Source organism: Phocoena phocoena, chromosome 11, assembly GCF_963924675.1.
Source record: "Phocoena phocoena chromosome 11, mPhoPho1.1, whole genome shotgun sequence".
Classification (NCBI taxonomy): Eukaryota; Metazoa; Chordata; class Mammalia; order Artiodactyla; family Phocoenidae; genus Phocoena; species Phocoena phocoena.
In genome coordinates, this window is record NC_089229.1 from 57,371,400 (window position 1) to 57,394,022 (window position 22,623).

At 42.6% G+C, this 22,623-nt stretch overlaps 1 protein-coding gene across 1 annotated transcript; it reads right to left on the reverse strand.

Annotated features, from left to right (window-relative positions):
• Positions 1 to 839: 839 nt before the first annotated feature.
• Positions 840 to 21,891, reverse strand: ATP23 (ATP23 metallopeptidase and ATP synthase assembly factor homolog). Its single transcript, XM_065887758.1, has 6 exons — positions 21,557 to 21,891; positions 10,025 to 10,070; positions 9,235 to 9,316; positions 5,477 to 5,614; positions 3,239 to 3,322; positions 840 to 1,304 (listed from the first exon to the last, which is right to left on the reverse strand). Exons 1-6 carry the CDS (start codon positions 21,744 to 21,746, stop codon positions 1,101 to 1,103), a joined length of 744 nt encoding a protein of 247 aa, XP_065743830.1. The 5' UTR covers positions 21,747 to 21,891; the 3' UTR covers positions 840 to 1,100.
• Between the last annotated feature and the right edge of the window lie 732 nt (positions 21,892 to 22,623).

A 22,623-nucleotide genomic window follows, 5' to 3' on the forward strand; every position in this document is an offset into this window, starting at 1 on the left:
TTGGCCTTTGCTGTGGGACTCTGGGACTTATTAATCTTCAGAAAAAGAAGCATTATGTTAGGAGAGTTTCCTTGACCCAGTTTTTTTCCCCCTTATTTTACCACCTTAGATGTGAGGCGGTATGAACGCAGAGAAGCTGCCACTTGCCACTTAGGATGTCACGTGATTAATTTTTCCCTTTTAACTTAGCCTTGGTACCTGTTGAAAAAATATCATCCTCATAAAATCCCAGATATTCTACTTGGTAATTTCTGTAGAACCAAATTCTGCTCTTGGGAACTCTAACACTTGCATTGTATAAATTAGAAGCAGAAATCAGCAGGGAAGAGAAAGAAGAAAATAATGTGAGAAAAAAATGCAGGTGATGGGCTTCCCTGGTGGCGCAGTGGTTGAGAGTCCGCCTGCCGATGCAGGGGACGTGGGTTCGTGCCCCGGTCCGGGAAGATCCCACATGCCGCGGAGCGGCTGGGCCCGTGAGCCATGGCCGCTGAGCCTGCGCTCCGCAACGGGAGAGGCCACAATGGTGAGAGGCCCGCGTACCGCAAAAAGAAAAGAAAGAAACCATCAACAACATGAAAAGGCCACCTACTGAATGGGAGAAAGATATTTGCAAACAATATCTGATAAGGGGTTACCATCCAAAATATACAAAGAACTCATACAACTCAATATCAAAATAAACAACCTGATTTTAAAATGGGCAGAGGATTTGAATAGACATTTTCCCAAAGAAGACATACACATCCTAAAGGGCATACTTCACAGGTTTCATAATCAAGTTTTAAAATGTAATAAAAGCAAATCACAATCATAAAAAATAAAACACAAGTAATAACAAGTACATTGTAGAAAATTTAAAAATGCTATTTATTTGCCTTATTTACCAAATGGTTAGCTACAAAGATACAATTTTTGCCTTGGAGTTTAAGGCAGTTTCATTTCTTACCACAGTTACTTTTTCTGATGCTAGAATCTTCTGTGCTAGAATCTTCTGTGTCTTCTCTGTATTTAATTGATCATTTACATTTTATGTTTGTCCACTTGGGAACCATACTTTCTTCATGATCACCGAAGCTCTGCCATATAAAATGTCATCGTCTTCATATATTTGAGTAGTACCGATCCCGGTTTTGAAAGTCTCTATGAGCATATCTTGCATAGGTCTTATTATGAGGGATCCTTCCGAAAGGTTCATGGTCATTGAAACAAGATTCAAAAACTTCATCAACGGCCTTCTGAGCTACTTCTTTGCTGATGTTCCTAACAGCCAGGATAGAACGAATGGCTCTGTCTCGCACACAAGTCTAAGGAGAAAAGTACGTGGCTTTAATTTTATTAATATATGAAAGTAATTTTATTAATATATGAAAATTTTGTCATGAAATAGTAACATTTTATACAATGTGTGAACCGCAGTCAAAATTAATTTCCTCTCATGTTATTTTATTAATTTCTGTCAGTCCAAAGAAGAAAGATTAAATTATGGAACATGTTTAGCTCAACCTAAAATTATTTAGGTACAAGTAAGATCTGCTTCCCCTCCTCCCTTCTTCTCATCTTTCCTAATGATGATAATTTCTAGGCAGTATCTGCTAAACAATAACTCCAACTTTGCAAAATCATAAAAAAGTCTATAAATAAGGTTCTGGTTGAGCTTTTTAATTTGAATAAATATGAAATATACTCCCGTGCGCCTCTCTCCCTTAGCTTTTCAGGTGACGAATGCTAGATAACTTTTCCTTCGAGAAGAGCATCTCCCCTGGAGGCAACAGGAAACCACACATACACACAAAATTTGAAGGCATCCTAATTTTTCAGGGGGAAAAAAAAAAATCAAACAACTTTTTTCTTGGGTACATACTGTACAAAAGCAGGGACTCTGTTCTCTAGGACTCTTCTCCCACTACCTCCACGTATTTTCCATCCTATTGCTAGTTCTGTTCATTTTCTGCCGCTGCTACCCAAGTTAAAAAGAGGAGAGATTTCTCTTTCAAAGACTCTGGACTCCGGATGACATGCCTTAACTGCATTAGCCTCTTCTCTGGGATGTTCTGATGTGCACCCTACTTCCACTGAGAGCCAGAACACACCGCCCATTCAAAGGCTGCCTGAGCTGAATTCACCAGATGAGCAGGGACTGGAGGGCACGGAAGACATGCAGCACAAGTCAGTGGCACATCACTAAGCGGACTTGGCACAGGCTGAAAGCGTAACAGCCCTATCAGAGTAGGCACCCTTCCCAGGCCCCAGGTTTGCCGTCTAACTAACTCCCATTCACTGAGTTGAAAATTTCTCTTCCTAGTTCTCTGTGACCTTCTACCTTCCTCCCCAGAGTTGAGTTACTCTTTTCTCTGGAGAGCCAAGGGCCTTCCTGCTGTTGTTCCAAGCCCGTCCTTTTTGCATCTGGTTAAAACTGCTATCCTGATGCCCATGTACCTGACAATTGGCCCAGTAACCTCTTCCCATAGAAGAGCTCTGACCAGCCTTTCTCCTAAATGTGGACACACAGCCCCTTGGTTGCTATGGGCAGAACTGCTCACATTCTTCACCGGTCCATCAGTTCTAAACTTCCTCTCCCCATGCCCATCTATCGTGGACCTTAAAAGCTTTCCAGTACAGTAGAAACTAACACAACATTGTAAAACAACTATACCCCAATAAAAAAATATAAAGTGTTTCTTTTAGACAAAAACAACAAAAAAGCTTTCTAGCAGGATGATCTTGCCTACAGTTTTCATTTTGTTTTGTTTACAAAATCGCTCAGCTCAGCTCATCATAATCAAGTCCGTGCTGATCCAAAGCTTTGCTGTCACGTCATACAGCCTTTAAAGGTGTGCTAATACACAATGCACTGCAGTGCAGTCTCTGTGCTGACAGGTATTACTTTTTTGTCTAGAGAATACTGTGATGGTTTCAAAACACAAGTCCAGTACTGTTAGGATAAAAGTAAGACAGGCTGTGATTTCACTTCCAGTCCTTATCTACCCCCATCCAAAAGTATCCCACGTGTGAGACCGTAGCGCTTTTCACTGTGAAAATCTCTCACTCAGTCACATAGCTTGCCCATAATTATAAAATAGAACTGAATTCCATCTATTTGGCTTAAGTGATACACATTTTGTATTCTTTCATATAAGTAGTTCTTTCACATTTCAAATACTAAATATACTTCTCATTTTCCTGTTATTTCCACTCATAGCACTCTTAACAGTAAATGATTTCATATGTTAGTTTTTACCTGATGGTGTCGTTTTAATCCAAAATGTAACCTGAATATTTCATTTAAAAGTGAGCAGTCTCCACTAAGGTTAGCAGCTCGAACCTATCACAAAGACAGAAGGCAAACAAAAAGAAAATAAGCACTCGTGCTCTATACCTTTATATCAACTGATTTTTTAAATTGTAAAATATAAAACTGGTATATTTTTATGAGAACAGAGTACCTGTAAGTTTTTTTTTTTTTAACTCTATTGACTTAAGAAGTTCTTAAGAAAAAGAGCAGATATCCGTGAGCTACACTAGGCAGCGCCAGATACACTGTGGGCAATCACCTACTCAAAGGGAATTTTCAAAACTTTCCACCAGAGTCTTACAGACAGAACTAATTTCTTTTGGAACCAAAAGTCAAAGAGTTGGACCTCAAAGTTAAAGATTATGCTCTCTACAAAATACAAACACTTCTAGAAATTACCAAAAGGACTTCAAGAAAGCATCCTTCCAAAGATCTACAAACTGAGTTTCAATGTGAGCTTAAAACTGAATACATCAGTGGGCTTCCCTGGTGGCGCAATGGTTGCGAGTCCACCTGCCGATGCAGGGGACACGGGTTCATGCCCCGGTCCGGGAAGATCCCACACGCTGCGTAGCGGCTGGGCCCGTGAGCCATGGCCGCTGAGCCTGCGCGTCCGGAGCCTGTGCTCCGCAACGGGAGAGGCCACAACAGTGAGAGGCCCGCGTACCGCAAAAAAAAAACAAAAAAAAAACTGAATACATCAGTACCTAAGACACTTTAGGCACACAAACCTCCCAGCTCTCCTAGCCCAAATCACTGAAACTCTCTTGGACCTTCCCTTAAACCCGTGTACGTTCATGCCCTTCCTCCAGGGTCTTGATGGGCCTATGAAAAATTAAGTGGTAAAGAGAATCAAGAACATTCCAAACTGGGCATGCTATGAACATGACAGCCTGAAGTTAGTATGTATTTTCTATACCTTTAAGGTAAAAAGCAGCTTTAATAGGTGAAAAAGTCATGGCATTACCCACATGGATTCTACAGCCAACCTGGCCACGTTTTTGCTCATTCACTGCAATCAGAATGGCCCACTTCTTGTTACTTCTATAATAACATGGCTTCATTCCTCTGAGGAGCTCAAAGCACTTAACACACTTTAACTAGCTAACAGGCATTAATTCTCATAACACCCAAGAGAGAGAAATATTTAAAAGCTCAGATTTCGGTCTTCTTTTCAAATAATATGAGTTATAATCAGATGCAGTGAGGCTACTTATTAATTTCAAGGGAAAGAGAAAATAAGTTATAAAGTATAAGCTTGAAATTTATATTAGTTTTCTTTAGCTTCTCAGCACACTGCACTCTTCAATTAATGAAATGCAAGTATGAAATACAAATGTCTGTCTAGGAGCATATATATGTGTGTATTTCTGACAGCAATCCAAAATGCTTAAAAATGAATATCTTCCTATGTTGTATTTTTGAAACGAACTGTTTTACTCTAGGGAAAGCTAGGAACTTTACCTATGGAAGGCAGCACAGCAAACCACTCAAGAACCTTGGTTGTAATCCTGCCTCTGCCACTTACTATGTATGGTATCTGAACAACTGCCTCACTTTTCACAGAAATAAAATGGGGATAACAGTATCTACCTCAATGGGCTGTTGTGAATATTAAATAAGAGTCCACAGGACTTCCCTGGTGGCACAGTGGTTGAGAGTCCACCTGCCGATGCAGGGGACACGGGTTCGTGCCCCGGTCCAGGAGGATCCCACATGCCGTGGAGTGGCTGGGCCCGTGAGCCATGGCCGCTGAGCCTGCGCGTCCCGAGCCTGTGCTCCGCAACGGGAGAGGCCACAACAGTGAGAGGCCCGCGTACCGCAAAAAAAAAGAGTCCACAAACAGCACAGGGTTAGGGTTTGGCACACAGCCCCTCAGTAAATGTTAACTATAAAGTTTTTGTATTATATAGTTTATTCCATAGGAAAAATAGCTTATTATTAAAAGTCATCACTATTATTAGGATTTAAAGGTTATATTTAAGACAATTCTAAAAAGATACTTAAAAATGTCTACCTGCTGTATCTAAAAGAATTGTATTCAATAGTTAAAAATGTAAACTGAAGACTAATGTGGAATTATGACAAGAAAAGGAATACGTTTAAATAAATCATCCTTGAAGAAAATGTTCAAACGCACAACAGTGTCCTTGGGGAAAAAGTACCTTCTACAATAAAACTTACCTCAGAGCAAGCCAAGTGCCTGACGTTGGTGAACCAGTCGACATGAGCTCGACAATGATCGAATGCATGAATGAGCTCATGGGTGACCACTCTGTTCATATGCGCCTGATTACAGATATTATTCTGGCACAAAACAATCTAAGAAGCACCAAAATGAGGAAAGTTCGGTTATTTCTAAGATCTACTCTCACTTCGTAGATTCCATCTTCTCTCTCCCCTGAGTGGGCTCGACTGCTTGGAAAGCCTCACCCACTCTATCCACCCAACACCCACCCCTCCATCAAGGCTCGGTCTTCACCATACATTCTCCATGAAGCCTTCCCAATGGCTAACTTCTCCCTTCTCCTCTCTCTGGACTACACAGCACTTAGTTTAAGGACATTTATTCACACACCACCCTCACTGGGTTGACTGTACCAGCCATCTCAGACTCCACAGTCTTGTATTAAGAGTGGACTCTGGAATGAAGCAGGGAGATTCAAATTCCAGCCCCACTCCTTACTAAGTCAGTGACCTTGGGCAAGTTTCTTAAGCTTTCTGTGCCGCAGTTTCCTCAACTATAAAAAAGGAGATGACTTAGAGTACCTACCTCTTAGAATTGTGAGAATTAAATGAGAATATGTGTAAAATGTTTCTTATCAAGTTTCTCAATAAGCAATGAATCAACAATGAATGAGACCACACTGTCCCATCCTACTAGAATTGCCAGGAAAAGTCCTCAGAAAGAGCTTCAGAAAGAAGTGCAAAAAGCCAGCAGCACACTGAGCAGGACCCTATAAGAATAATAAAGACGTGAGGGGTCCTAATAATAATAGTCCCCACTTACTGTGTACTTACTGTGTGCCAGACACTGGGACATGTCCCAGGTATTTTATATACATTCATTCAACGTTCATTTATTCAACTAATATTTATCAAGACCTACTAGAGATTTATAATCTACTAATGGAGACAGAAATTAATCAAATATTTACCAAAATGTTTAAACACATGCAGTGACAGTTGTCATGAAGAAAAACCCAGGCTGTCACGAGTACATACAATGAGAGTGCCTGACCTGGTCTGCAGGGTTGGGAAAGGCTTTTCTGCAGAAGGAATGTTTAAACCGGGATCTAATGAACAGGAGTTAAATTCGAGGAGAGGGGAAGGGAGCATTCCAGACAGAGAACAACATAGGCAAAGGGTAGGGGGAGGGTTGAAGGAAAAGAATGTTGGAGAAGCTGACGGCGGCAGGCCTGTATGTAGTACGAAGCACAGAGTTGGAGGCGGTAGGCATGAGATAGGGCAGGGGCCAAATCACTCTATCCTGACAACAGTGGGAAGTCACTGAAAGGGAGTAGTGAAACGGGGGCTGTTTTATTTTGTTTTTATCCTTTTGACCACAGTTGGAAAAATAAACAAAAGATGATCAAAACTGGATACAGAGAGACTAGTTGAAGGCGAATGAAGTATTCTAGGCAAGAGATAATAGTCCCAGAGCTAGGAGGGTGGGGGCCTAAAAAGGTATTTAGGAGGGAGACTGGACAAAATTTGGTGTCGGACAGAATATGGGAAGGGAATCAGAGGTATCAAGGATGATCCCTAAATTTCTGGCATGGGTAATAGGACGGATGGTGGTACCGTTCACCGAGATATGCAAAACTAAAAGACCAGTTTGGGTGGGGATGGAGGATCGTAAAAATCAATTTGAACTTGGACATGTCACGTCTGAGGTGCCTTTAGGACACCCAAGTGTAGGTGTTCAGTGAACACTTGGCGATATGGATGTGGAGTTCAAGAGAATGCTCTGACCCAGCAAAGTAAATGAGATCCCCTTGGTAGAATGCAGAGTAGAAAAGAAGGGGCTCTAACACCAAGGATTAAGGGACTTCATTTAAGGGCTGGTAGAGGAAGCTAAGTTAGCAAAGGAGCAACCACGAGTGTGGCATACTGGAAGCCATGGCAAGAAAGTGGCATTAGCTGTTAACGTCAAGTGTCTGCATGGGATAGGACCTCCACTCTAGCCAGATACCTTGGAGTAACTCTTGCCCACGGGCACTGGGAGAGAAGGTGAAGAACATTCACAGCAGCATTGTTTATAATAATAATAAAGTTGGAAACAATCGATACTCTATAGGGTAAACTCTAGTACAGACATATAATGGAATAATATACAACACAAACTAAATTAACCAGAGGTGCATACAATGACACAGAAGAATCTCACAATGTTGAACGAAAGAATTAAGTTACAGAGACTGTATAATTTCATAAAATGACAAAGTATTACACATGACCCCAAGTATAAAGCTTAAAAGGAGGAAACTAAACACATTGTTGGACTGTACACACAGATGGCAAAACCATTCAGACAAGCAGGGAATGGTTATCACGGAAGTCAGAATAAGGAAGGGAGGGGGTTGTAACCCAAGAGGGGCACACAGGCTTCTGAAGTCCTGGCAGTGTTTTATTTCTCAAATCTGGGTGGTAGTTATATAGATGTTCATTTTACTATTATGACTGAAAGTGTTCATACAGGTATTTTACTCTTCTATATGAATGAGATACTTCACAACAAAAATTTTAATTAAAAGAAAAAAAAAAAAAGAGTGCCCAACTGTGTATAACACTGCTGAGAAATAAGATGAAGATTCAAAATGTGCACTCTAACCCCCAAAGAGGATGAACTTACCAAGACCCATCTTGGGAGCTATACGTGTTGCGATTATCAATTTACAAATGAGGAAACTGAGAATAAAACGAATAACTTGCCCAAGCCCCACAGCTAATAAGCAGGGGAACTAGGATTTGAACTCAAAGTCTATGTGACTCCAAAACTCAGACACCTCACCCCTCTGCTACGTTGCTCTTTCCCATGATTACCATGAAACAGCTGTAAATAACTCAAATACATATAAAATTCCCTAGCAGGAAACAATTAAATGTACTTCAATGTGTCACATATTCATGATGGAAACAGTGACTTACAACACTTTTATCTACCCTCATATCACATGACACATCCATCTACCACCTCAAGACTGTCAAAACCCCCCATTGACTTAAAACTTATAACATTTATTGACTTAAGTGCTCTGCTTACTATGATAAGTCGTTTACAGGAGAAATCGCATTTAATTCTCATAACCATTCTATAAGATAAATACAATCATTACCCATATTTTACAGGTGAGAAAACTCACTCTCCTCATCAAAAATTCTCAAAGATCTGTCACTTCTCACCGTGTAAAGGTGAAACTCTATCTTGACATTCAAAGCCTCCCACCATATAGCCTATCTTTCTTTCCAATCCTATTTCTCCTCATTCCCCATGCATTCCTGCCCTCCAGCTGAACTAGACAACATGCCATTCCCCAAATACACCTTGTGCTTTCTCAACATGTCACCGTTGCTTGTGCTCCCCCTGCTTTTGGCAACAGTCTTTGTCTTCTTTGCCCCTGAAGAGCCTTTACATCCTCTAGTTTTACATCCTCTAGCTGAATCTGCTGGCATCTTTCAGTCAATCACATCACTGTCCCATTGTGGTAACCACACCCACCTCAAAGAGTTTAACCCGCCTCAAATTTTATCATTGTCTCTGCGTTCCTGTCTTGTCTCCCCTGTGAGAAGTAAGGACCTTAAGAGTAAGGACCACAATTAACTCATTTTTTGAATTCTACACAAAGTCTACCAAATGGAATGCCCAGCATGTAGAAGGCAATCAGCAAACATCAGGAGAGAGAACTGGAGGAAAGAAGACAGCTTGGTAGACGGCCTACCTGAGACACTGAAGCATCAAAACCTCCACTGACATTTCCATTACAATCTTCACAAGAAAAGTGTCTTTCTTTGTTAACAGCGCTGGAAGGTAAGAATGGATTAAAAAGACAACGTCCAGAAGTAGTATGCATGGGGCATAGGGGAAACAGCCCTGGGCCAGGAGACCCAGATGACACATCTCTCCATCACTATCACATAGGACACCTTGGGAAAGCAACTCAACACCTTCAGGACTCAGTTCTCTCATCTGTAAATAAGGAAACTATCTCTGCAAAATCTATCCCAGTTCAAATTCTATGCTATGATTCCATAAAGAATTTGATCAACTCATTAAGACCATATTGGAAATATGCTGGAGTTTCTGCCCTTGGGCCAGAATGTTAAGAAGTGGACCTCAGAAATCACTTCTTCCGATCTCCTCAAAGTTAAACAACACCTGGAAGGCTTCTACATGCATAACAAGCTGAGATTTCTTCTGCATTAAGGATAATGCTGGGACTGGCATAGTGGAAAAACCAGGTTTGGTGATTACTTACAAGTAAGATTTTAAGTATCGTCTTTACTAAATACCTGAGGTGAATAGTAGAGCCAGAGATGTGGAGTTAGGGCTGAAGAGGTCCAGAGAGAACAAGGCCTGCCTGGAGAGAGTGCAGCCAACCACCACCACCTACCATATGGAAAGGGCTTTGTGCCCTGAAGTGAAACATCTGAAGTACTTCCAGTCTGGGTGGGGATTTTTTGTTTTCAGCAGCCAGAATATAGAGCAGCCCTTCAAAAAGATTCACTTACCAACCCGAATGCTTCATGGCATCAAGCAGCAGTTTAACATATGGATCTAGAAAGATATTGATTCAGTTACATATGGTAACTGGAAAAAAAGAGCACCAATTAAATGATCCAAATAGCAGTACAAGATATTATCAAACAAAACCTCACAAATCTTAGCAAAGTAATACCATCTTAAAAATGATAAAAAATGAATATGAAAAGATAAGCTTAAATTAACATAAAAGCAAGTCTTTAATGAAATGAAACACTGATAGAAATACCAAAATGGGTAGTACCAAACATCTTAGATAACATCAAATATGCTTTTCAGCTAAATGATCAAACACAATGTATTAAAATATATACCAAGGGGCTTCCCTGGTGGCGCAGTGGTTGAGAATCCACCTGCCAAAGCAGGGGACACGGGTTCGAGCCCTGGTCCGGGAAGATCCCACATGACGTGGAGCATCTAAGCCTGTGCGCCACAACTACTGAGCCTGTGCTCTAGAGCCCGTGAGACACAACTACTGAGCCGCATGCCACAACTACTGAAGCCCACATGCCTAGAGCCCGTGCTCCGCGATGAGAAGTCACCGCAATGAGAAGCCCACGCACCGCAACGAAGAGTAGCCCCTGCTTACTGCAACTAGAGAAAGCCTGCATGCAGCAACGAAGACCCAACACAGCCAAAAATAAATAAATAAATAAATTTATTTTTAAAATAATCAAAAAAAAAATACACACACACACACACACACACACACACACACCAAAAGACTGAGAAAATTTGGGACCAATATCCATAGAAACAAATAGCAGCATAGTATCCAGATGAGAGGAAGGCAGTAGGTAGCCCCACTATGGTCTGTCCTGGTCTGTGAATAGTGTCCCATTCTGAGTACCATACTCTAAACAGGACCTGCCAACCGAAGCTGTTCCATGGGAAAAAGTGACTAGAACAGTTCAGGACTATTTTCCACAGGAAGCAAGAAAGGGGTCTGTAGATTTGGAAAAGAGAAAAAAGACTTAACTAGGGCCACAGTAGCTTCAAGTATCTGAAGGGGTGCCAGGTGGGAATAAATTCAGCCAACATTTCTTCAGAGGGCAGTACAAGGACCAAAGGGCAGAAGTTACACAGGGCACATTTCAACTCAGTATGAGAAAGGATTTTTCCAACAATTAAAGCTGTCGATACAAGAGCCCAATAGCCTCAAAGGGCCTCAAAGATAACCTGTTCCAGCAGAGGTCTATAAACACTCTGGTCAATTGATGGCACAGAGGTTTCTGGTCAGTGATGGGGGTTGGAAAGGCCTAGATGACTCCTGAGGCCCCCCACTTCTAAGAATCTATGAGGGACTTCCCTGGTGGCACAGTGGTTGAGAATCTGCCTACCAATGCAGGGGACACGGGTTCGATCCCTGGTCCGGGAAGATACCACATGCCGCAGAGCAACTAAGCCCGTGCGCCAAAACTACTGAGCTCTGTGCTGCAACTACTGAAGCCTGCGCGCCTAGAACCCATGCTCTGCAACAAGAGAAGCCACCACAATGAGCTCAAGCACTGCAACAAAGAGTAGCCCCTGCTCGCCACAACTAGAGAATGCCCGCACAAAGCAACGAAGACCCAATGCAGCCAAAAATAAATAAAATTTTTTTTAAAAACTTTATAAAAAAAAGTGGGGGGCGGAGTCAAGACAGCATACTAGGAGGATGCAGAATGCGCGTCTCCTCGCAATTAGGGCACCTACCAGGCACCAGTGGGGGACCACAGACACCTAAGGGGATGGGAGGAACCCCCAGCAACTGGGTAGGACGTGGGGCATTGGGGGAGCGAAGGGGGAGGAGAAGCGGAGGCCGGACAAGACTGGTGCCCCTGAGGGGCGGCTGGGGGAAGGCAAGGCATTCCCACGCCCGAAGGGGGAAATTGGGGAACCACTGAGAGGGCAGAGTATCAAAAGGGAGAGTTGCCATCCTTCCCCTGCCCACTTGGGCCCCCAGGAACCTGCTGAGATCCCGGGCCTGATCCTCTGCCCACCTAGGCCCCCTCCAGCCATACGGGTCCTGAGGGAGTGGGAGGAAGGGAAGGGGGAGCAAAAGTAAAGGCCGGACCTCCAGGACCAGCACCCCAGAGGGATGGCTGGGGGAGGGGAGGAGTTCCTACACCCAGCAGGACCCCCCACAGTTAGGTGTCCAGTGGCGATGGGGGAGACCCTGCGGGAGATGGTGGGGGAGGGGCACGAAGGAATGGGGCCAGTGCCTTCCCTGTCCACTTAGGCACCGGGCGGCCTGTTGGGCTCCTGGGCCTAATCCTCTGCCATTGGAGCCTCCCTTGTGCCCTGCAGAGCCCAAGGCCCACCCCTATACCCACACCCAGGGCCCCACCTCTACACTCGGAGACACCCTCTGAGACCCCCTCCAACGCAATGGACCTAAACCCCACCCACACACCCTCACTCAGCGCCCTACCTCCAAACTCCGGAACTCCACACTCCAGAGGCCATCCTTTTGACGTGCTGCCTCTCCCCTTCCGCGGGCAGGTCCTAAGCAGCCATGGTCAAACATCACCCCCAACCTGCCTAGGTCCTGCCCCACCCTAAACCCCACCCCTGCCTGAGTTTCGCCCCTAAGTTCCACCCCCATAGCCAAGGCTTTTTTTTTTCCCCACTTTTACATTGGAGTTCTGTTTTACCTTGTTGATTCATTGTTGTTCATTCTTTTATATTTTTATTTTTCCTAATATCTTTTATTTTTCTAATTTTATTTTATTCTTTATACTTTGTTATTGTTCTCTCCTTTTGGCTTGTTCACCCCCCCTTTTTTTTCTTTTTTCTCTTGTGGTTTTATTTTACCCTGTTGCAGTTGTTTCAATTACAGTTTTATTTTTCCTAATATATTTTTTATCTTTCTAATTTTATTTTGTTTTTTATTCTTTGATATTGTACTGTTCCTTTTTTCTTTCTTTCTTCCTTTTTTTTTTCTTTTCTTAATGCACCACAAAGCTTGCAGGATCTTGGATCCCAGGCGGGAGATCGGGCCAAGCTCCTGTGGTGGGAGAACTGAGTCCAAACCGCTGGACTAACAGAGAACCTCAGACCCCAGGGAATATCAACCAGAGTGAGGCCTCCCGGAGGTCTTCATCTCAGCACCAAGACCCAGCTCTATCCAACTGCCTGCAAACTCCAGTGCTGGACGCCTCAGGCCAAACAGTAAGACAAGAAGACAGCACCACCCATTAAGAGAAAAAAAAAAATGAACGACAAAAAAATGTTACAGAGGAAGGAGCAAGATAAAAAACCTACAAGACCAAATAAAGGAAGATGAAATAGACAAACTACCTGAAAAAGAATTCAGAGTAATGAGAGTAAAGATGATCCAAAATCTCGGAAACAGAATGGAGAAAACACAAGAAACATTTAACAAGGATCTAGAGGAACTAAAGAGCAAACACACAGTGATGAGCAACACAATTACTGAAATTAAAAATACTCTAAAAGGAATCAATAACAGAATAACTGAGGAAGAAGAACAGATAAGTGATCTGGAAGATAAAATGGTGGAAATAACTGCCAGGGAGCAGAATAAAGAAAAAAGGATGAAAAGAATTGAGGACAGTCTCAGAGACCTCTGGGACAACATTACACACAACAACATTCGAATTATAGGGCTTCCAGAAGAAGAGAACAAGAAAGGGTCTGAGAAAATATTTGAAAAGATTATAGTTGAAAACTTCCCTAACATGGGAAACGTAATAGTCAATCAAGTCCAGGAAGTGCAGAGAGTCCCATACAGGATCAACCCTAAGAGAAACACGCTGAGACACATATTAATCAAACTATCAAAAATTAAATACAAAGAAAAAATATTAAAAGCAGCAAGGGAAAAGCAACAAATAACATACAAGGGAATCCCCATAAGGTTAACAGCTGATTTTTCAGCAGAAACTCTGCAAGCCACAAGGGAGTGGCAGGACATATTTAAAGTGCTGAAAGAGAAAAACCTACAACCAAGATTACTCTACCCAACAAGCAACTCATTCAGATTCAATGGAGAAATTAAAACCTTTACAGATAAGCAAAAGTTAAGAGAATTCAGCACCACCAAACCAGCTAAAAATGCTAAAGGAACTTCTCTAGGCAGGAAACACAAGAGAAGGAAAAGACCTACAAAAACAAACCCAAAACAATTAAGAAAATGTTAATAGGAACATACATATCAATAATTACATTAAATGTAAATGCTTAAATGCCCCAACCAAAAGACACAGACTGGCTGAATGGATACAAAAAAAGACCTGTACATATGCTGTCTACAAGAGACCCACTTCAACCTAGGGACACATACAGACTGAAGGTGAGGGGATGGAAAAAGATATTCCATGCAAATGGAAATCAAAAGAAAGCTGGAGTAGCAATATTCATATGAGATAAAACAGACTTTAAAATAAAGACTATTACAAGAGACAAGGAAGGACACTACATAATGATCAAAGGGATCAATCCAAGAAGAAGATGAAAGAATTATAAATATATATGCACCCAACATAGGAGCACCTCAATACATAAGCCAACTGCTAACAGCTATAAAAGAGGAAATCGACAGTAATACAACAATAGTGGGGGACTTTAACACCTCACTTACACCAATGGACAGATCATCCAAACGGAATATTAATAAGGAAACACAAGCTTTAAATGACACAATAGACCAGATAGATTTAATTGATATTTATAGGACATTCCATCCAAAAAGAGCAGATTACACTTTCTTCTCAAGTGCACATGGAACATTCTCCAGGACAGATCACATCTTGGGTCACAAATCAAGCCTCGGTAAATTTAAGAAAACTGAAATCATATCAAGCATCTTTTCCGACCATGGTGCTATGAAATTAGAAATCAACAATTACAGGGAAAAAAACGTAAAAAACACAAACACATGGAGGCTAAACACTACGTTACTAAATAACCAAGAGATCACCGAAGAAATCAAAGAGGAAATCAAAAAATACCTAGAGACAAATTACAACGAAAACACGGCGATCCAAAACCTATGGAATACAGCAAAAGCAGTTCTAAGAGGGAAGTTTATAGCAATACAAGCCTACCTCAAGAAACAAGAAAAATTTCAAATAATCTAAACTTACACCTAAAGCAATTAGAGAAACAACAACAAAAAAAAAACCCCCAAAGTTAGCAGAAGGAAATAAATCATAAAGATCAAATCAGAAATAAATGAAAAAGAAATGAAGGAAACAATAGCAAAGATAAGTAAAACTAAAACCTGGCTCTTTGAGAAGATAAACAAAATTGATAAACCATCAGCCAGACTCATCAAGAAAAAAAGGGAGAAGACTCAAATCAAGAGAATTAGAAATGAAAAAGGAGAAGTAACAACTGACACTGTAGAAATACAAAGGATCATGAGAGATTACTACAAGCAACTATATGCCAATAAAATGGACAACCTGGAAGAAATGGACAAATTCTTAGAAGAGCACAATCTTCTGAGACTGAACCAGGAAGAAATAGAAAATATAAACAGACCAATCACAAGCACCGAAATTGAAACTGTGATTAAAAATCTTCCAACAAACAAAAGCCCAGGACCAGATGGCTTCACTGGCAAATTCTATCAAACATTTAGACAAGAGCTATCACCTAATCCTTCTCAAACTCTTCCAAAATATAGCAGAGGGAGGAACACTCCCAAACTCATTCTACGAGGCCACCACCACCCTGATACCAAAACCAGACAAGGATGTCACAAAAAAGAAAACTACAGGCCAATATCTCTTTAGTACTTAGATGCAAAAGTCCTCAACAAAATACTAGCAAACAGAATCCAACAGCACATTAAAAGGATCATACACCATGATCAAGTGGGGTTTATCCCAGGAATGCAAGGATTCTTCAATATATGCAAATCAATCAATGTGATACACCATACTAACAAACTGAAGGAGAAAAACCATATGATCATCTCAATAGATCCAGAGAAAGCTTTCAACAAGATTGAACACCCATTTATGATAAAAACTCTCCAGAAAGTAGGCATAGCAGGAACCTATGTCAACATAATAAAGGCTGTATGACAAACCCACAGCCAACATCGTTCTCAATGGTGAAACACTGAAACCATTTCCTCTAAGATCAGGAACAAGACAAGGTTGCCCACTCTCACCACTATTATTCAACATAGTTTTAGAAGTTTTAGCCACAGCAGTCAGTGAAGAAAAAGAAATAAAAGGAATCCAAATCAGAAAAGAAGTCACCTGTTTGCAGATGACATGATACTATACCTAGAGAATCCTAAAGATGCTACCAGAAAACTACTAAACCTAATCAACGAATCTGGTAAAGTAACGGTACAAAATTAATGCACAGAAATCTCTTGCATTCCTATACACTAATGATGAGAAATCTGAATAAGAAATTAAGGAAACACTCCCATTTACCACTGCAACAAAAAGAATAAAATACTTAGGAATAAACCTACCTAAGGAGACAAAAGACCTGTATGCAGAAAACGATAAGACACTGATGAAAGAAATTAAAGATGATACAAACAGATGGAGAGATATACTATGTTCTTGGATTGGAAGAATCAACATTGTGAAGATGACTATACTACCCAAAGCAATCTACAGATTCAATGCAATCCCTATCAAACTACCAATGGCATTTTTCACAGAACTAGAACAAAAAAAATACACAATTTGTATAGAAACACAAAAGACCCCGCATAGCCAAAGCAATCTTGAGAAAGAAAAACAGCTGGAGAAATCAGGCTCCCTGACTTCAGACTATATTACAAAGCTACATTAATCAAGACAGTATGGTACTGGCACAAAACCAGAAATATAGATCAAAGGAACAGGATAGAAAGCTCAGAGATAAACCCACGCACATATGGTCACCTTATCTTTGATAAAGGAGGCAAGAATATACAATGGAGAAAAGACAGCCTCTTCAATAAGTGATGCTGGGAAAACTAGACAGCTACATTAAAAGAATGAAATTAGAACACTTCCTAACACCATAGACAAAAATAAACTCAAAATGGATTAAAGACCTAAATGTAAGGCCAGACACTATCAAATTCTTAGAGGAAAACATAAGCAGAACACTCCATGACATAAATCACGTCAAGATCCTTTTTGACCCACCTCCTAGAGAAATGGAAATAAAAACAAAAATAGGGGCTTCCTTGGTGGCGCAGTGGTTGAGAATCTGCCTGCTAATGCAGGGGACAGGGGTTTGAGCCCTGGTCTGGGGGGATCCCACATGCCGTGGAGCAGTTAGGCCTGCAAGCCACAACTACTGAGCCTGCGCATCCGGAGCCTATGCCCCACAACAAGAGAGGCCGCGACAGTGAGAGGCCCGTGCACCACGATGAAGAGTGGCCCCCGCTCGCCACAACCGGAGAAAGCCCTCGCACAGAAACGGAGACCCAACACAGCCAAAACTAAATAATTAATAAACTCCTACCCCCAACATCTTCTTTAAAATAAATAAATAAATATACAAATGGGACCTAATGAAACTTAAAAGCTTTTGCACAGCAAAGGAAACCATAAACAAGACGAAAAGACAACCCTCAGAATGGAAGAAAATATTTGCAAATGAAGAAATGGACAAAGGATTAATCTCCAAAATACACAAGCAGCTCATGCAGCTCAATATCAAAAAACAAACAACCCAGCCCAAAAATGGGCAGAAGACCTAAATAGACATTTCTGCAAAGAAGATATACAGATTGCCAACAAACACTTGAAAGGACACTCAACATCACTAATCATTAGAGAAATGCAAATCAAAACTACAATGAGGTATCACCTCACACTGGTCAGAATGGCATCATCAAAAAATCTACAAACAATAAATGGAGGAGAAGGTGTGGAGAAAAGGCAACCCTCTTGCACTGTTGGTGGGAATGGAAATTGATACAGCCACTATGGAGAACAGTATGGAGGTTCCTTAAAAAACTACAAGTAGAACTACCATATGACCCATCAGTCCCACTACTGGGCATATACCCTGAGAAAACCATAATTCAAAAAGAGTCATGTACCACAATGTTCATTGCAGCACTCTTTACAACAGCCAGGACATGGAACCAACCTAGGTGTCCATCGACAGATGAATGGATAAAGCAGATGTGGCACATATATACAATGGAATATTACTCAGCCATAAAAAGAAATGAGGGCTTCCCTGGTGGCGCAGTGGTTGACAGTCCGCCTGCCGATGCAGGGGACACGGGTTCGTGCCCCGGTCCGGGAAGATCCCACATGCCGCAGAGCGGCTGGGCCTGTGAGCCATGGCCGCTGAGCCTGCGCGTCCGGAGCCTGTGCTCCGCAACGGGAGAGGCCACAGCAGTGAGGGGCCCGCGTACCGCAAAAAAAAAAGAAATGAAACTGAGTTATTTGTAGTGAGGTGGATGGACCTAGAGTCTGTCATACAGAGTGAAGTCAGAAGGAGAAAAACAAATACCGTATGCTAACACATATATATGGAATCTAAAAAAAAAAAAAGTGGAACCTAGGAGCAGGACAGAAATAAAGACACAGACATAGAGAATGGACTTGAGGACATGGGGAGGGGGAAGGGTAAGCTGGGATATAGTGAGAGAGTAGCATTGACATATATACACTACCAAACGTGAAATAGATAGCTAGTGGGAAGCAGCTGCATAGCACAGGGAGATCAGCTCAGTGCTTTGCAACCACCTAGAGGGGTGGGATAAGGAGGGTGGGAGGGAGACACAAGACGGAGGGGATATGGGGATATACATACGCATATAGCTGATTCACTTTGTTATACAGCAGAAACTAACACAACACTGTAAAGCAATTAAAATCCAATAAAGATGCTTAAAAAAAAGCAAGAAGAGAAAAATACAAATAAAAGTTGTTATTTATAAAAAAAAAAAAGAAGCTATGTGCCTGCTAAAATTACAGCAAAGTATTATGAACCCAAGTGCGTCTAATATCAACTTTTCGCATAGATGTCCTGTCTGAGAGTATAAATGCACAGCAAATTACGTGACATAAGCAAAAAAAAAAAAGAGAGAAAAAAAATCAAGGTTTTTAAGTGCTGAAAGCAAAAACAGGTGAGTAAAATTAGTGTGGGATGAGAAAGTTAGGTATAGGTTACTGCTTTACTAACCTGACCCCTCTTAAGAGTGTTAACAATAAAACAATTATTATTAATAATAAGTATTACTTAGTGTATATCAGGTATCAGGCACCATACTAAGTGCATTATTATTCAAGCAACTAAGAGTTTTACAAAGTTGAAATGGATTCAAAAGCCTACAGTCCTCTTAAAAAAAAAAATTTCTGGAAGCACATTGGTTTGGTACTTCAAAAAGGACCTGCAGTATTTGGAATGGATTTGCTTTGGAGAAAAAGAAAACAAAGGTCGCCCTTGAGGTCTGATTTCTCCCATCACACGCGCCCCAGGGATAGGATTTTACAGCTTCAAGTTGATGCCTTAATACTACCAACAGGTTCTCCCAACAGCCTTCCCCTGGAAAGGCTGAGGCGGGTTAATTTCTACTGGGTCTCAAGTTTAGCACCTCACCCTCCTCATATCCTGCCTGTATCAACTCTTCCTCCACTTTTTGGCTCTGCCACTGTAAGAACAGCTACCTTTTCTTTACTCAGCTCCTGATATGCTGGCACTTCACACTCATAAAATCTATTCCTCACAACAACCCTAAAAGGGGTGTTTTTATCCCTCCCCCACTCCCTTTTTTTTTTCCCTCAGATAAAGATAGAGAGGATCAGAGAGTTAAATCACTCTTCCATACGTAACAAGGGATCAAAATTTGAACCCATGTCTAATTCTGCAGCCTATGTTCTTTCCACTGCATTCCACTTTGAAACATCTTAAAGGCAGGGTCCCAACTCCTCTCAGTATTTGCCCAAACCAGAACCTAGGAGGCATTCAATACATATTTGCAAAGTAAATACAATGACATCATTTTCTCTACTCCCCCTCCTCCTCCCTTGACTCCCTAGATGCAGGTAATCTCAAGAAGGCTGGAAAATAATTGGGTGGTTGACTTTTGAAGTGTGACTGGCCAGCTATGAAACAGTAACCTTACTTTGGAACAATAAGTTTAAGTCTTTGATTTTCTAAATGTATCTAAAGTAAACTTTAGATGGCAATGTAAAAAAGTTAAGAAATCTCTAGTGCAATGTCCCTGGGATTAGAGAAAAATTGGTCAGCAGATGGTGTCCCTATTTAACCCACAACAGTGGTTCTTAACCTTTTTGGGATCGTGGCTCTCTCTGAGAATATCATGGAGCTATGAACTCTCTCCCCAGAAAAATGCACTTAGGGGCATACACATACGGTTTCGTAGTCCATGTCAGGAATTTCTACACTCTGAAGTCCACCCATGTATGAAGGTTAAGAACCCTTTCCATCAAAGGGTAGGACTGCAAAACTTGTTTTTAACAGGAGGGAAGAGGGCAGGGCACAACCCTTAAAGAATGACAGAGCTGTTGTGGACACGACATAAACTGGTTAAAACCTGGTTAGAACCGATTAGGCCCAAGATGGAAGAAGATTCATTCAACTTCCAGTAGATCTTGAGCCTCATTATACGCTCATTGTAATACATTAGCATATGCTACATAACACCCACGGGCACCATGACTGTTCAAAGGCTAACTATAAAAGGCCAAAAAGTGGGCAGTGGCCCAAATCCTGGAAATCCCCACCCCTTCTCCAAAATAGTTGGAATAATCCTCCCACTCATTAGCCTATGAAATTACCCAGCCCACAAAAACTAACCACCCATATTTCCTGGCTGCTCTCACCTTTTGAGACAGACTGTATTCTGTCTATGGAATGTGTATCTCCCAGGACCTCTCCCCTTCTGAGATGGCCCACACTCTGTCTATGGAGTGTGTGTCTCTCTCTCAACAAATCTACTTCTTACCTATCACTTTGCCTCTCGCCGAATTGCTTCTGCAGTGAAACATAAAGAACCTGAGCTTCATTAAGTCCTGAGACCAGGAGTGCAATTTCAATTAAAAGGCAGTGGGTTCGAGTCCCAGCCTGCGGGTTCAAGTCCCAAGCTGAGTTTTGGCGGGGTTCAAATCCCATCTGAGTTGTGCAGTTTCAGCAGGTATGCCTTAATTAACATGGTTCTTTAAAACTCTGCTTCACCTGGACTCTCAATTCCTCATATTACTGCATAATTTACCTAAAATATCAAAGGATCTGTCAGACCAGTGCGCGTGACGGAAAGGGCAAACTCCTAACCCAACTCCTCATTCACGCCGCAAGAAAAAGTAGTCCTGAAAGGGGCCTCAGCGCTTCCTCTGATGGAAACTGAGGCTCAGACCCCCACACCCGCCCTCACAAGAATCTGCCTTTAACTCTGCACTTGGTGCCTGAACCCCGCCCCCGACACACCTGGGCTGAACCCGGAGCCCCCTAGCGGAGCGGCACCAAGGCCCCTCCCTGCCCGCCCGGCTCTCAGACAACCCCCACCGCACCCTCCGCAGACGCCCAGCCCCCAGGCTCACGGCTCCTACTTGTCTCCAACGTCTGCAAGAGCATAAGCTGGCACTTCTGGTTGTTGGTGAAGAAGCTGGAGAGGAACCCTTGCTGTGGCTTCCCCTGAGCCAACCACCGCTCCGGGAAGACCTGGCACCCGACGTGTTGCTGCTGCAGCTGCTCCCCCGCAGCGGGGCCCGGGCCGCGTTCATCCGGAGCTCCTGCCATGCCGCCCACGGACTTTGCAGCTGCTTCCGCCCGCCTCAGGAGGCCCGAGGGGAGACAGGGAAAGGCAACCTCCCTCCCGCCTACCCACAGCCCAGGCCCTCCCTCCGCCGAGCCGACCTGGCGCCAGCCGGACGACGGCCGCAGGGGTCCACGAGCCCGGAGACCAAAGGAGCGCTGGGCCACAGGCGCCGGGAGGGAAGACGGTAACGGGGCGGGGCGACGGCTGCTGGGCGGGCAAGGGGCGGGGCCAAGCGCCTGCTGGCTGAGCGGGGGTTAGCGAGTACCCTCGCAGGCTACAACCCGCCTGATGTGGGCTCGGCCTTTGCCGCTCAGCGTGCTTGTGCCGTCCCCATAAGCCTTGTTCCGCAGCCCTGCTTACTCGTGCACAATCCTTCCTTACCTCCTGACCAGTACTGGCCATTAAATACCCTTCTCCCTCTGAAGGTTTCTGCCATCTTCGCACTCCCTGCTTTGTCCACCAGCAGGCTAATTGCAGCCTCTGGTCCACCTCTTGACGCCCCAAGCCATATTAAAAGCCCTGTTTTTCAGAAACGTTTGAAAGCTGCAATTATAATGAATGGTCGCGTCAAAACCCTCAAAATATAAGACCCAACTACTTTTTTTCTGCCTCTTCTAGGCCCATTCGCCCACCCTACTCTTTTGCCACTGCAAATAACTCTCTGATAATTGATGAAATAAATTTCATATTTTATGGCAAGGCAAGAAAAATTTAAACAAAATTTTTCTCTGCCAGTTTGGGCCTCCTCCATCTGCATTAACCAGACCTCCTTAGAAGATATTCCTTCTTAATCTTGTATAGGGTCAGGATGACCCACTACTCCATAACTCCTTGGGAGATAACCTTCCTTCTGTCAAT

Bases quoted from the DNA above. Each gene is read 5' to 3' on its own strand.
- ATP23 (XM_065887758.1), bottom strand. From the start codon at position 21,746: ATGGCAGGAGCTCCGGATGAACGCGGCCCGGGCCCCGCTGCGGGGGAG. The intron at 3,323-5,476 runs GTAAGTTTTATT...TCTTTGTGATAG, and splicing joins GGCACTTGGCTTGCTCTGAG to GTTCGAGCTGCTAACCTTAG. The intron at 1,305-3,238 runs GTAAAAACTAAC...TTTTCTCCTTAG, and splicing joins GATTAAAACGACACCATCAG to ACTTGTGTGCGAGACAGAGC.